This window comes from Bidens hawaiensis, unplaced genomic scaffold, assembly GCF_021521415.1.
Source record: "Bidens hawaiensis isolate Kalapana, Puna unplaced genomic scaffold, B.hawaiensis_p1.1 tig00061151_1, whole genome shotgun sequence".
NCBI classification, from domain to species: Eukaryota; Viridiplantae; Streptophyta; class Magnoliopsida; order Asterales; family Asteraceae; genus Bidens; species Bidens hawaiensis.
The window spans coordinates 10744-24511 of record NW_027501012.1 but is presented as its reverse complement, the minus strand read 5'-3'; the positions used below and the strand labels follow the sequence as shown (position 1 = coordinate 24511).

Below are 13768 nucleotides of genomic sequence, written 5' to 3'. Positions count from 1 at the left end.
GATTGTGTAAGTGAAACAATGAAAGAAACCCTAGAATTTAAATTTCAGATATTTCTCCACACCGGCAATGTGTAAAAGTATTCTTATTTTTTTAGAATGTGATCCTCATACACCACCTTCAATATATCTATACGGGCTACGCTTTTTAATCTATACAACCGTATAGACCTATACGAGCCGTATAGGTATTAAATGGCTCGTATTGTCATTTGACACACCATAAAACCTATACGGTCGTATAATCTATACGACCATATAAAAAACTTTTGCATAAAATGTTTATCAGTATGTTTTGGTCAAACATTTTCTTGTTTGTTTAATCATTAATTGGCTATTGTGTAGATTATTATAAAATGTAACATAATATAATTTTAAATGAATGTTCTCGAGGTACAACTATAAATTATTTAGCCGATTATATTATGTAAATGCTAATAGAAAATTTATTCTATTTTAAAATATCGTATTTAGCCAAGTATGTTATGTACTTATAATACATTAAAATGTAAGATATTAACGTATTAATATTTAAAATTGTGTCCAAAAAATTGTCTATACGGCCGTATAACCCTATTTAGCCAAGTATGTTATGTACTGATTCCTGTTTCTGTTTTCAGCTTTCAGATTGATTGATTGGCTGTTATCTCGGACCTATAGTACGAGAATAACATTTGTATAAATATCTAGATCTGCGATCTAGCTTCAAACCCCGTAATCTGTTTTGTATAGCTATAACCTTGATAATTTATTTGTTTGTATAAAATATGTGGACCTTTAGTCCCTTTGTTTATTATATATCAGGTTTCTTCTTTAGGAATAAACATTTATACCAGTTTCTTCTTCAAGAAGAAATATTACTTTAACTATAACCTGTGTGAATGAATAGTATCTTTCTTAATCATTAAGAAATACTATTTAACTATAACTTTTGCATGTACCTGATTACGTTTCTTAATCGTGAAGAAACAATAATTTAACTATAACCCTTGCTTATGAAAAGTTATATTATGCTTATCAGTAATCAAGGTTCGGGCTATACCCCCGACTATGGTCTAAGCTATTATAATAATAATATATTTAAACATAACCCCTACCTCACACGGGTATTTGGAGTTATATGCCTATGACTGATCGAGCGGTACTTCTACTCTATATCGCGTATTGTCGCTTAAATCGTCAGAGCTTCGGAGCTTGGCACGCTTCACGAGGTCGGTACGCCTTTCGAGGTTGGCACGCAAAATGATGCAAAACGTGTGAAAAGTGAAGTGGTTGGTGTGAATTGGAATGTGCCGAACACCCCTCTATTTATAGTTGAAATTCTGCATCTTCGCGTATCGCGAAGCTGCTTCGCGATACGCGAAGATGCACTAGCTATGCTGAGTCATCCATAGGTTTGCCACGTGTCGCCACGTGTCACGCATGCAGAGATGCAACTTCGCGTATCGCGAAGATGCTCCAAAGTCGGTCCACGTCTTTTTGTCCTTCGCGTATCGCGAAGATGCCTGCTTTGCAACTTCACGTATCGCGAAGATGCAAGTTTCAAATTTCCATTTTCAGTCCTTTGTATTATCCAAAAATACTAAAGCAGCTCGCGGCGATGCGTGCGAAGTGCCAAGTGCGCCATCAAAACGCCATACTACGCCCATCGCCCGAGTCCGAGTCCGTGCGCGTCGGGTGCTTTGCACCCTCTACTAGGACTATAGAGAGTGGTTAGTCACATTAAAACATTTCTATGAAAACTTGCTTCCTTATAAAGAGCTTCCATTTCTTTTCTTGTTTCAATGTGGGATGAAAATTTCATTCCTTATTTATACCCATGGGTATGCTTCCCTTTTTCTTCCATCTTTCCATGTGGGATGGAATTTTCTTCTAATTTTTTTCTCATCTTATTTTCTCATGACTTTCTTAAGAATATTTTTAGTCCTTCAACTTTCAAAGTTGAAAACTTTAGTCCAAAATAAATATGGGTTTTTCCTAGATGTTACATCCTCCCCACCTTGGAATAAATCTCGTCCTCGAGATTCGCTTGTCTTAGGTTTGGATGTTCTTACTTCATTAATCTGTGATTAGATTCTATCTAATCTGATTCTCGCGTTTAACTGTGTTCAGACCTGTTGCTAACTTTACATATCGATTGATGTAATCAGTCAATAGTTCAGAATATCTTAAGTAATTGTAAATTGCTAAACACAGTGTCCAGTTGTGTCTAATTATTTACTTTACCTTTTGTATTCTAAACATATACCAATGTTAGCTTTATTGCTTCTGGATTCGATCTGTCGAATCAATTCCATCTCTTGATCCTTATTTGTTTTCCTTACGTCATAACAGTACCTTTGTACTCTTGAGCAATCATATCTGATTGCTATACAATCATGTCTCTTAAACATTCTCGAGTTCCTTTGACTTTTTGATCAATCTTTGTTGATCATTCCTTTAACAGTATTTCCCAGAGATTTCTTTTCAATGATATGCTATCTTTGCATATTTTGATATCTCGTGATATTCAGAATCCTTTCCCTCGGTACGCTATTGTCTTATATTTATAATAGTCTTGTATATGTATCTAAATAGTATTTGTTTGATTTATCAGCAGACTTTAAGTCTGTTTCAGTTCAGCATATTCGTGTCAGTAGACTCGTGATTTGATCAGCAAACTTTTAAGTTTGTTTTAGTTCAGCAGACTCTTGGTCTGATCAGCAGACTATTAGTCTGTTTCAGTTCAGCAGACTCTTAGGTTTGAACTAACCTTAATAGAATTTTATAGTCATTTTATATTTACATATGATGTTTGATATGGCATGTGTGGGCCTAATAAAGATAATTCATCCAACTGGATGAATCTGTCAGATGATAATTTAAATCAGCATGTTATCGGTTTTGAATGTCAGTTTTGATTTCAGTCACTTGATTATTTTATCCTTTAAAGATACTGAATATAAGCATTCTTGTGTATTGACAAGATTTGTATGCTAATATCTTATTTAGAACAGAGGAAATTAAATACCCTTTTTCAGTTTACAAAGTTTCTCATTTCAGCATGAGTTACAACAAATGTACAGAAGTTAACTATTCTATCTGACATTCCCTTGATATTTGTTTGCTCTTGTCTTTGATTGTTGTCAGATATTTCTGATTTCTTCTGACATTAGTGTTAGGGCACAGATTTTCAGTATCCTCAGCAAAGGTTATGTTCAGAGCAGATTCAGGATGTGGTATCCTCCAAGGTAACAGGTATCCTAATTACATTACATAACTAACACGATCTTTGCTACTTTCCATGTTTACCAGGTCAAAGACGGTTGCTTGATCACCCGAGAACTCGCACTTGCTGTTATTAGAACGTGGCCAATAAGGAAATATGCTGATTAACAGATTTAACGGCTAATTTGAATCATTCCAAAGTTTCCTAAATTATAGGCCATATTGTTAGCTTTTTATTTTTGTATAAATAGAGCTCAAAACCGGATCATAACACTCACTCTAGACACACGAGACTTACTAGTACTCCCTTTCTCTGTAATCACGATCAAGTTTAAGCTCCACCATTGTAATCACCTTTGTTACTAATAAACCGGTGGTGATAGTTTTCACCGTCCGGGATTTTTTGCTTGTTATCTTAAGAATAACAGGTTTTTTCCTCGCAACAAATCTTTGTGTTCAATCACTTTTACGTTCTTTTCATATAAGCACCAAGTGCCGATTACTAATTTGGTTACGAAATCACTGTTATTAATTTTTTACCAAAACAATTTGGCGTCCACCGTGAGGCTAACGGTGCTTTAATCTATTAATTCTGTTTATTTCATTCACCTTCATTCTCTTTACAATGGCCTCACAACCAAAAACCAGTTCAGTCTTTGCTCCGGTGGTCACTACAGCTACAAGTGTCAACCCAAGACCTCCGTCACTGTCGAAGAAAAATACTCAGCCCAGAGGAGAAATTCCACCATTCGCGGGGTCCTCCACACGGATAGACCCGGTTATTTCTAACAATGATATTTTTGCTTTGATGAAACAGGTCAAAACGCACATGGAGCAACAAGAGAAGACCAACTCAAGGCTATTCAAGGAGATTGAAGGAATCAAGAAGAAACCAGGGCATGAGGCCACCCTAATCTTGCCCAGGGTCCTTGATTTTGATTCTCCAGGATCTTCTATCCTTCAGAATCTCGGATCCTTAGGGACACAATCAGCAAGGATTCCACCACAGCAGCAATCAGGATACTGGGGAGCTTTTCCTTCGGTATCCTCGGAGTTACCCGGACCAACGAGGCCAGGCTCCATCAGCATGCAGCCTCGCTCAACCATGCCAGCCGGCATATTTTCGTCAGAATCCCCTATGATGTCCTCAGAAGTGCAAGTTGGAGATGACATCCCTATGCAGGCACCACCTTATCCTGAGTATACTATCAATGGAGGAATTAACCATTCTGGCTCAGGATACCAAAGACCTTACCAGAATCTTGGTAACAGTTTGCTTAATCCTAATTTATACACTAATCGTGGATCTGTGCAGGATAAGGGGATATCTCCTGATATAGCCAGGGAGTTACAAAAAATGAAGGACATGATCTCCAGTATCCCCGGGATAATCCGTCCCATAGCTCCCGGCGGGCAGTCACAAACTTTCCAGGTTCACTTGGCCCATATGCGACGTGGAGATCCCTAGGAAATTCCAGACGCCCAACATGAAACTTTATGACAGCGCTACGGATCCTGAGGAGCATGTGGCTCAATACAGGGAAATGATGGAGGTCAACCCTATCCTCGCAGAAATTAAAGAAGCCTGTCTATGTAAAGGGTTTGGTTCAACACTAACAGGGCAGGGCCTCAAATGGTTATTAAGTATTCCTTCCAATACTATCACTTCCTTTGCTCATTTAATTAACTTGTTTAATAATCAATTTTCTTGTAGTAGATCTTTTGAGAAAATGACAGGTGATTTATATAGAATTGTTCAGCATAACAATGAATCCCTAAGGGATTACATAATCAGATTTAGCAAGGAAGCTTTGGAAATTCCCAACCTCGACATGGCAGCTGCTGTTGAAGCCTTCAAGATGGGACTAAGGAAGGATTCTCCTTTCTATCTTGACGAAGTCAAAAACAGGGCACTAAGATACATTCGGCTGGAGGATGACAAGAAGGCTCATGGAAACTTGGTTATCCTGAAATACGAGTCTACCAATAGGAAGTCCGACTCTCCACAAAAGTTCTTCAGACCGAAGCCTTATTCCAAGCAGTATAATCCCAAGATCAATGCTGTGGAAGAAGACGAAGACGACGAAGAATATCCTAAAATATCCAAATACTGCTTTAACCTTGATATTGGTGGTGTAATTTGTGCCATGCAGGATTTAGGTGACAAGGCTAGATGGCCTAAGAAGAATGAGAAGCCTGGACACCCCTATTCATAGTAGTGGGTTTCCTCATAAAGTCAGGTATAAAATGTTAAAATCAGTATGGACAGTTGGCATTCCGTCTCAGGAAGACTCAACTCAGGTATTTGGGTGATCCAAAGCTATTAAAAAAAACTATTAAAGGCCCCCAACAATTTTACCCGGTAAATCCTACAAATAACAAAAGTTATTTGTAGGGTATGAATAGGATGTGATGTAGGCAGACATTACCTCCTTTATGAGAAAAAAGAAGTTGCTTTCAAAAAGACCTCCAGCCTAAAAGGCTTAAGATGTATGCATATTATGGTAGGGTGAGAAAATATTATTGGATATCGGTACTGGTAACAAGTTTTTGGAAAATCGGGGACGGGATTTTTGAGATAGATATTGAGCTCGTTTATGTTATGGGTATATTTTTTCCTCTTGAATACCGACATTGTATTTGTATCTTTGTCCGTTTGAATGCATATGCTTGTAATGTTCTAGCTTATTCACTGCGGGCATTATTATCAGGATTTATTGATACCACTCGATTGTCAACTTCTAATACGTAATTGACCCAATTCTAGATCATCTTTAGGTATTTTGTAGAAACTGTATCGGGACTGGTTTGTTTCGGTATTATGGAATTGAATTTCGGTTGGAATACACAAAGTTTTCTAGGGTATTGTATTAGGTGCGGGTACCTGTACCTTACTTTCATGTTTTTCTATAGAATTTGATACGATTTTTCAGAGTTTCTAATTCTTTGACTTTGGTATTACCATTTATTAATTACGAATGAATTTGATGCAATCTTTGGTTTCTTGATTATCCATGGTTACAAATGAATTTGATACAATTGATAGAGATTAGGAAAATAAACCAAAGCAAGCATTGTACCAAAATACTAGTACCGATACTACAGCACCCAACCGATTCATCCAGTATGGTATTCAGTACCGATACCATCCCTAATGTAATTAAACATTTCTTCGGCAAGGGCTGTAGCGGTGATGAGACGACTATGATTGTGATGGCCTTAGATAAATGGTAAAAGAGAAAAAAACTGGTCCAATAATAGCGTGTCGCATGCCTCACTCATAGAATAAAACCAAAGACGTCTAGCAAGATGCTAGAGCCAGAGAAAAAAATTACAAGAGTATATTTTCAAAATTAAAACTACATTGTAACCAAGGTTTTCATCTTTGAACTATATTTTACTCGTATGAAGCTATTTGTCTTGATATCTTTCATAATTTTAGGAACATGCTCATTTTTTTGTTAAAAATTAAACATCACGGCTCGCCAAATAATCCATATTACCTTCCTTTGGGTAAGAAAAATCGGTTGACCGGTTTTCTTTCTTTACACTTTGATCTTGTAAGACCGTGCGGAAAAGTTTAAAAAATTTTTGGTATTTTCTTTTTATATTGCATGTCACATATAGGAGTGATACGTGCAGAATTATAAGAGATAGAATTGAGAGAGAGAAACGTAAAGAAGATGGATTACTCCAAGCAAATTCATAGCTGCTCTCTCATTAGGGTTCGTATTGTTTAAGAACACGGTTACATGATATCACATTTACATCTATACCCCCATGATATTACCTAATTACAAGAAAGCCCCTAATCTCAAATCTACCGTATCAAGGAGTCACTAATCTCCTGCTCGGGTCTAAATCTTAGTATTCTACGATAAAAAAAACGTTCACCAATTCAAGTAAATAAAGATAAAATAAAGTTCATATGTTAAATCTTAGTATTCTATGTTTTTACTGAATATAATTGTAAACTTTAAAATTCGTATAGAAATTTCACCAATCTCACTTCAAAATATAATTGTGAAAAACATGTTAAGATAATCCAAATGAGATTTGCTTGATATATCCCGATACAAGTTAAGAGGTGTGGAGAGCTCGATTTGATTACCTTGTCTGAAAGCCTGTGGAAATTACTTCTGTTGATCGTCTATAGTAACCGGTTGATGAGCCGCAACAGACTTATCAACTAATTCATGGGGGGTGTGGACTAACATAAACTTGTTTTGAGTAACAGACTTATCAACTAATTCATGGGGGGTATTTGAGTAAAACGATTAATTTTGGAATAAGCTCTACAATTCTATTAAATAAGAAAATAACTCAAAACTTGATTACAACCCTGACTTGATATATATGGCTAAACATAAACTTGTTTAGACTATAACGAGGACTCTAATAAAAACAAAGATAATTAATCCAAACTTGATAACCATCTAATTAACTTTACTTGCATTCCAAGACTCCTTTGTGCCGCAAGCCATATATATTTAACGAACGGATCAGTAACTAAATCCAACACTATAATGTTGATAAGCAAGTTTCTTATGGCATAAGCCAATCATCAGTAGTAGCTAAGCTATTGTTGAGGAAGTTCCTTCCAACACAGTTTCTATCGAATGTAACCGCATAACTACCAACCATTTTAGCAATCGACTCACAAACTCTTTCACAAAGTGTTTATGCCATTTCAACTAAAAGTAACGATGACTTTCCAGCTATAAAAGGCACTGGCGGATCTAGAAACTAATTTCAGGGGTAGCGTAAAAAAATTAACCGTACATAAAGAAATTTTTTTTACCGGTTTTGTGTTTACAGGGCTTGATTACATGTTTCGCGCGTAGCGGAGCCCAGTAACACTCTTTGCTGGTGCAGGTTTCTGGTTACGCGTTTGGCGCGTCCCGGGCTCGGGCGCCCGGTTAATTCATTTGCAATGGCGGATTAAAACAAGTTGGTTTATAATGGGCGCATTAAAATAACCTAAACTTGTTTGTTTAATGATATTGTAAAATTATTCAAACTTATTAACTTACAAATACAATGATTTTATTGATATTTTCGATCAGATCAAAATGAGTAGTTTTAAAGTTTACTCAACAAAAATATTGATAAACACTAAAGTTAATTGAATAAGAAAATAAAAGAGTAGCACATGTTTGAACTTGAAGTTGGAATATTTAAACTTGGTGATGAACCGATGTCATCATTTTCTTTTTTTTTTTACGTTTAAAAAGCTTGCTAATAAGAGGTTGTTTACTCATCTTCAAAGTTTTCTAAACAACATTTGAACAAAAAACCTAATATCAATGCCAATTTACACATTAAACTAAAGGCTAAATCCCTAGTTAATTCTAATTTAAACATAACCTTAAATACCTAATCAATTCCAATTCAAACATAAATCCTAAATCCCAAATTAATTCCAATTTAAACATAACCTTAAATTCCTAAATACAAGAAATCTTACCGGAAAGAAGGATAGGCCGGAGGTGGAGTGGCCAGGTGAGGTTAGGAGTTGGCTAGTGGCGGACGGAGGAGGAGGTGGCGGCAGGTGGCAGAAGCCGTGGTGAACTGGTGGTGTGTGGTGAGCAGAGTCCAGAGAGGCAGAGAGCAGTCGGTTGTGTACTAGTGCTCACAATATCCGGTCTTTTTTTTTAATTGTTAAACATAAAAGAATTATAATTGAGTTATTGAGTTTTTTGATATGGGCTTTATAATTTAAGTGGACTTTTGTTGGGTTTAAGCATTAAATTGGTTGAGCTTAAAATCATAGGGGAAACGTTATTTTTTTTTTCAGGGGTAACAAAACACGAAAACCAATCAAAATTTTTTTTACACAACCGGCGAAACGTTGAGGGGTAGCAGAGGCTACCCCTCCTTCAAAGCTAGGTCAGCCAAAAGGAAAGCCTTTTTTCTAAATCCGGTACACTTTTTTTCCGAACATAAACACACTTGTTTTTATACCTTTATGAAGTTTCCGATTAAAATTTCAAGAGTACCTCTGCAACATTTTTATGATTCACACACGATTCAGAGAGATATCGAGACAGTGATTGACCCTAACGGGCTTTTTTCATCAGACCAGTTGAAAAAACTACTATTTTTCTCAAATTGAACTAACAGAGCTACTCAACATGTTGTTATTTATATATATCCTGTTTATAAAAGAGTAAACAAAAACTTACAAATTTAATACAAGGCACAGAAAGACATTATCTTTCTCCTAGCACAGTTTATTCAAACATGTAGCTTAGATGGTTCCTAGTCTGCACCTTAATCATGAGAAATTTAGCACGCATTATTTGATAGGAAGAACTTAAACGGTAAGAGGGGGTGAAACACCATGATCAAGAGACCAAATGTCAAATGTAGCCTTGACAAAGTTGTAGTATCCCCCCTTTAAGTTAAGTGTTCTATTCATCACTCCCAATTTAACAAACGGGTACGTCAATAGATTCCCAAGAGACACGTTCACAGCTTCCTGCAAGTATGAATTAATCCATTTATACACATACTTTGGCTTTTACATAAAATGTACAAATATTGTAACTTACCACTTCACACTTGCTACATTGTTCTGTAAGACTCAATTCACTAAATTCTGCTTTCACCTTGCTTTTAGCACTTGAGCATATTTTCACCCAATCCTCTATGAAGTCACTGCCCATATAGATCATTCAACTAGTTACAAATTTAACATGGCGCATAACTTTACTTTAATTCGGTAACAATGAGAGAATCGATCCATCATAATATTATATTAATACTTACGAAGAAGTGGTCCCGTCTTCTGGGATAGACATGAGCCCTTTAATCCCACCACAACAGCTATGTCCCATGACTAAGATATTTTCTACCTGATAACATTAACTTTGTGTATATTGTATATGACATAATTACTAAAACCGGCTGTGTATGAACTAGATTCTAATATCACCTTTAGATGTTCCACTTCATATTCAAGAGCTGCCCCTACACTAGAATACTTTGTCTGCGAACGGAGCAGTTATTTAGTTAAACAATATAACTTAATGAAAACTCTGTAAGGTATTATATATTATTAATCGACTGTATATAAAACCATATCTCCTAATGGTAAAACAATCGCATCAAACATTAACTAAGATTTTCTATCTAATAAGACCTGTGGTGTAATAGCATCACCTTGTCATATGGTGGGACCATGTTTGCGATGTTTCGGACCATAAACGCTTCACCTGGCTGAAACTCTAGTACGTGAGATGGACAAACCCGGGAATCCGAGCAGGCAAATACCATGTATTTCGGGTGTTGTCCTTTTTCGAGCTCACCATATAAACTCGGGTTCTTTCTGCACACAAAAATGGGGAGTAAAGAATAGCCAAATGTTATGTCACTCATATTGACAGTTAGGTAGTGACACGAGAACCAATTTCGATTTACAATTGATTTGTCACCGTTAATTCATAAATTTGTTAGCTTTCTAAATAACAAAACAGTTTAAATAATGTTTTTTAACATACAGTTTTTAATCAAATAAAAAAACTCTACAAAATAACATTGATCATGATGTTTTAGTACATAGACGCACTCATATTTCTCAGTTTTGAAGTGTGTAAATCCGGTCTTGATCCTCTCTACGGAAGTGGCTGCCTCCAAATCCGCTGTAAGTTGCTTGATCTTCGCTGCAGCGACAGCTTCAAGATCACTTCTCTCGCTGCAAAACTACCAATAATAAGAAAACGATACAAAATATGAACGATTTGTTATATAACCACAATTTAGTTGTAACGGTTTTGTTTAATCAAAAACAAATTTAAACATTAATTGAGATCGATACCTATATTAGCCTAGTTCATGTTCACCGAATGAAATTTCTTGTTCGTGTTCGTTCATTAAGAAAATGAATTTAACAATGCTTTATTTGATTCGCCTAATAACGAATGATCAGTGTCAATGGTTTGGTCCAGCTACCAAGTTTGTGTTGCTGTTTTTTAACGTTCATATTCACATGTTAATTTACATATAAATTAATCACGTAATACTTATATACATATTTTTGTTTATAGTAAATAATTTTGCTTAAATCTATATGATATCGGAAAAGCCATTAAAAAATGTAAAAAACCTTTAATGAACAAACAAAAATTAACTAACATAAACAGACGCCTTATCAAACGTTCACGAACATGACAATCGTTCGTGTTCGTTCATATAGTTAATAAGTTAAACAAACGAAATGCATTATTCATGTTGGTTCATTTATTCTTCCCACCGAATAGTTCACAAGCAATTCGCTGAACGTACCTGAGAAGCTTTTTGAGTCCTTCAATGGCGTTGGCGCATAAAGCTTCAGCCATGTCTTGTACCAAGCAAGGGGCAATAACAGTGTGAGTGAGAAACTATATATAATCGGTTTCGATCAAAGCAGGTGGAAATGTTGTAAGTAAAATGATAAATCATGTGATGATCTGATCTGATCGGTGCATGAATTGATGGTTGATGAAGACGAGGAGGCAAGGCCACATACGTTTACGTTGCATTAACCACCTTATTTATAGCTGCTACAAACATATCTCATGGTCTATGTTTTTTCTATTTCAATTTTTTTTTATATTGTTTTTCCTTCGTAAGTTTAAAGATTCAAACATGACCCAATAAGGCAATAATACATACCAATCTATACCGGCAATATATAGTTTTACACTTTCGCTGGCAGGGGCTAAGGATTTCTGGAACGGCATGAACCTAACACGATATTCTCAGGTTTGAGATTCGCTTAAACGGGATTCGGATTGAACTAGCAAACATGTTTAGCTAAACGGGTTGTGTTTGGGTCGAACCTCAAGGGATTACGGATTGACTTGTTTAATACATTTAGCTACTTTTTGTTTCTTCTAAATGCGTTTATGTAATAACTTAGATTGTTTGTTTGTGTGTTTTATGTTTTAAAATTTTAAGTAACTTTGACATATTTAATAAAATATGGTAGGAAAAACCTTTAACACTTTAGGTTGAGAGAGTTTGGAAGGTCCTGGATTTAAGTATCACGCACGATAAAAAAAATTCGTTGTTCAAAAAAGTAAAATATAATGAGATTCTAGTCACCAGACCAGTTGTACAGTTGAGATAATGTATCAAGCCAAACCAATTTATGTGCATATAGAAACATTTGGTAAGCGGTACTACTTATGTGGACCATCAATGTTGATATAAGCTATATTAGGATATAGCCTACATAATACACAGTTTATTAAAAAAATACAACAACAAAGTTAAAATTAATAATATAAATAATAAAATAACTTATAGATTCATAAGATATAAATAATGATAAATAAAATTTTATAATTCATAAATATGTAAAAACCTCATTTAACACAACATTTAACTTTATATTTGTAACTTTGTTAGAAATTCAATAAATGATGATAGTATTAGTTGGCATCTTAGTTGGTTACTATAGTTGAATGACATGTGAAACAATCTTTAATAGTATATATAGATTTAACTTATAAAAATAATAATACGTAAATTTAAATTTATGAATATTAATATATAAAATTGGGTTCATGTGCTAGACATGATTTTTAGAGTCGTGTCATGTTTGGTTTCATGTAAAATTCTCGGGTCCATGTCGGGTTTGACCACCCAACTCGTGAACACAGGGCCGGCCTTGAGGGTGTGAGCCGCACCCTCGGCCAAGGCCCATTTTTGGGATTTATATATATTTAAAAAAATAATCCATATGTATTATATTTGGATTTTGATCCCTTTTAAAATTATCGGGTCCAAAAAATTTTTTAGTCATAATGTAAGGCCCCGAACCCGGTGGCCCTAATTTAGCGTCGGATTTACTCATAAACACAGTTCTTCAAATCAGAGTTTATTAAAACTTTTCGCGGAATATAAAACATCAATCATTTGTTACAAAACATTAAATCTTTTCTTTGATACCATAACACAAAACTTTATATTTAAAACATCTTTACTTCTTTCTTCAGATGCCAGCCGTTCAATCCATGTCATGCGTCATCCTCATGCTAGCTCTGTAATCAGCTCACCTGCGTGCATACTAAAAGTCAGCTACGCTGAGTGAGTTCTAGTTAATCGAACGCCATACAATACATACACATACATACTTATCCGTAGATACATATCCATACATCATTAGTTATCCTTCTGTTCTACGTACATACTTGCTACCATACATACATATATATCTACAATCACTAACCTCAGTCTACCGAGAGTACGTTCATAGTCTATACCCGTACTCAAGGTTGTGAACACGTACAAGGTTCGCAGTCCTTACCTATGTTCACCATTTATGGTACGTACAAGGTTCGCGGTCCTTCCCTATACCATAATACATCCACAACACGTACAAGGTTCACAGTCCTTCCCTATGTTGCAACCTAATTCATAGCACGTACGAGGTTCGCAGTCCTCCCCTATGCTACAAAATCAGCACGTATAAGGTTCACAGTCCTTTCCTATGCTGACATACATCCACAACACGTACAAGGTTCGCAGTCATTCCCTATGTTGCAACCTAATTCATAGCACGTACGAGGTTCGCAGT

The 13768-nt window shown here is 35.6% G+C and overlaps 1 protein-coding gene across 1 annotated transcript; it reads right to left on the bottom strand.

The window, feature by feature from the left end:
- Positions 1-9520: 9520 nt before the first annotated feature.
- On the bottom strand, positions 9521-11605 carry LOC143603275 (carbonic anhydrase 2-like). The gene is made up of 7 exons (XM_077080112.1): positions 11491-11605; positions 10775-10900; positions 10369-10534; positions 10142-10195; positions 9976-10061; positions 9759-9864; positions 9521-9685 (listed from the first exon to the last, which is right to left on the bottom strand). The coding sequence occupies exons 1-7, from the start codon at positions 11541-11543 to the stop codon at positions 9521-9523; spliced, it is 756 nt and encodes a 251-aa protein (XP_076936227.1). The 5' UTR covers positions 11544-11605.
- Positions 11606-13768: the final 2163 nt, after the last annotated feature.

Bases quoted from the DNA above. Each gene is read 5' to 3' on its own strand.
- LOC143603275 (XM_077080112.1), bottom strand. From the start codon at position 11,543: ATGGCTGAAGCTTTATGCGCCAACGCCATTGAAGGACTCAAAAAGCTT. The intron at 10,196-10,368 runs GTGATGCTATTA...CTCCGTTCGCAG, and splicing joins TGGTCCCACCATATGACAAG to ACAAAGTATTCTAGTGTAGG. The intron at 9,865-9,975 runs GTAAGTATTAAT...CTATATGGGCAG, and splicing joins GAAGACGGGACCACTTCTTC to TGACTTCATAGAGGATTGGG.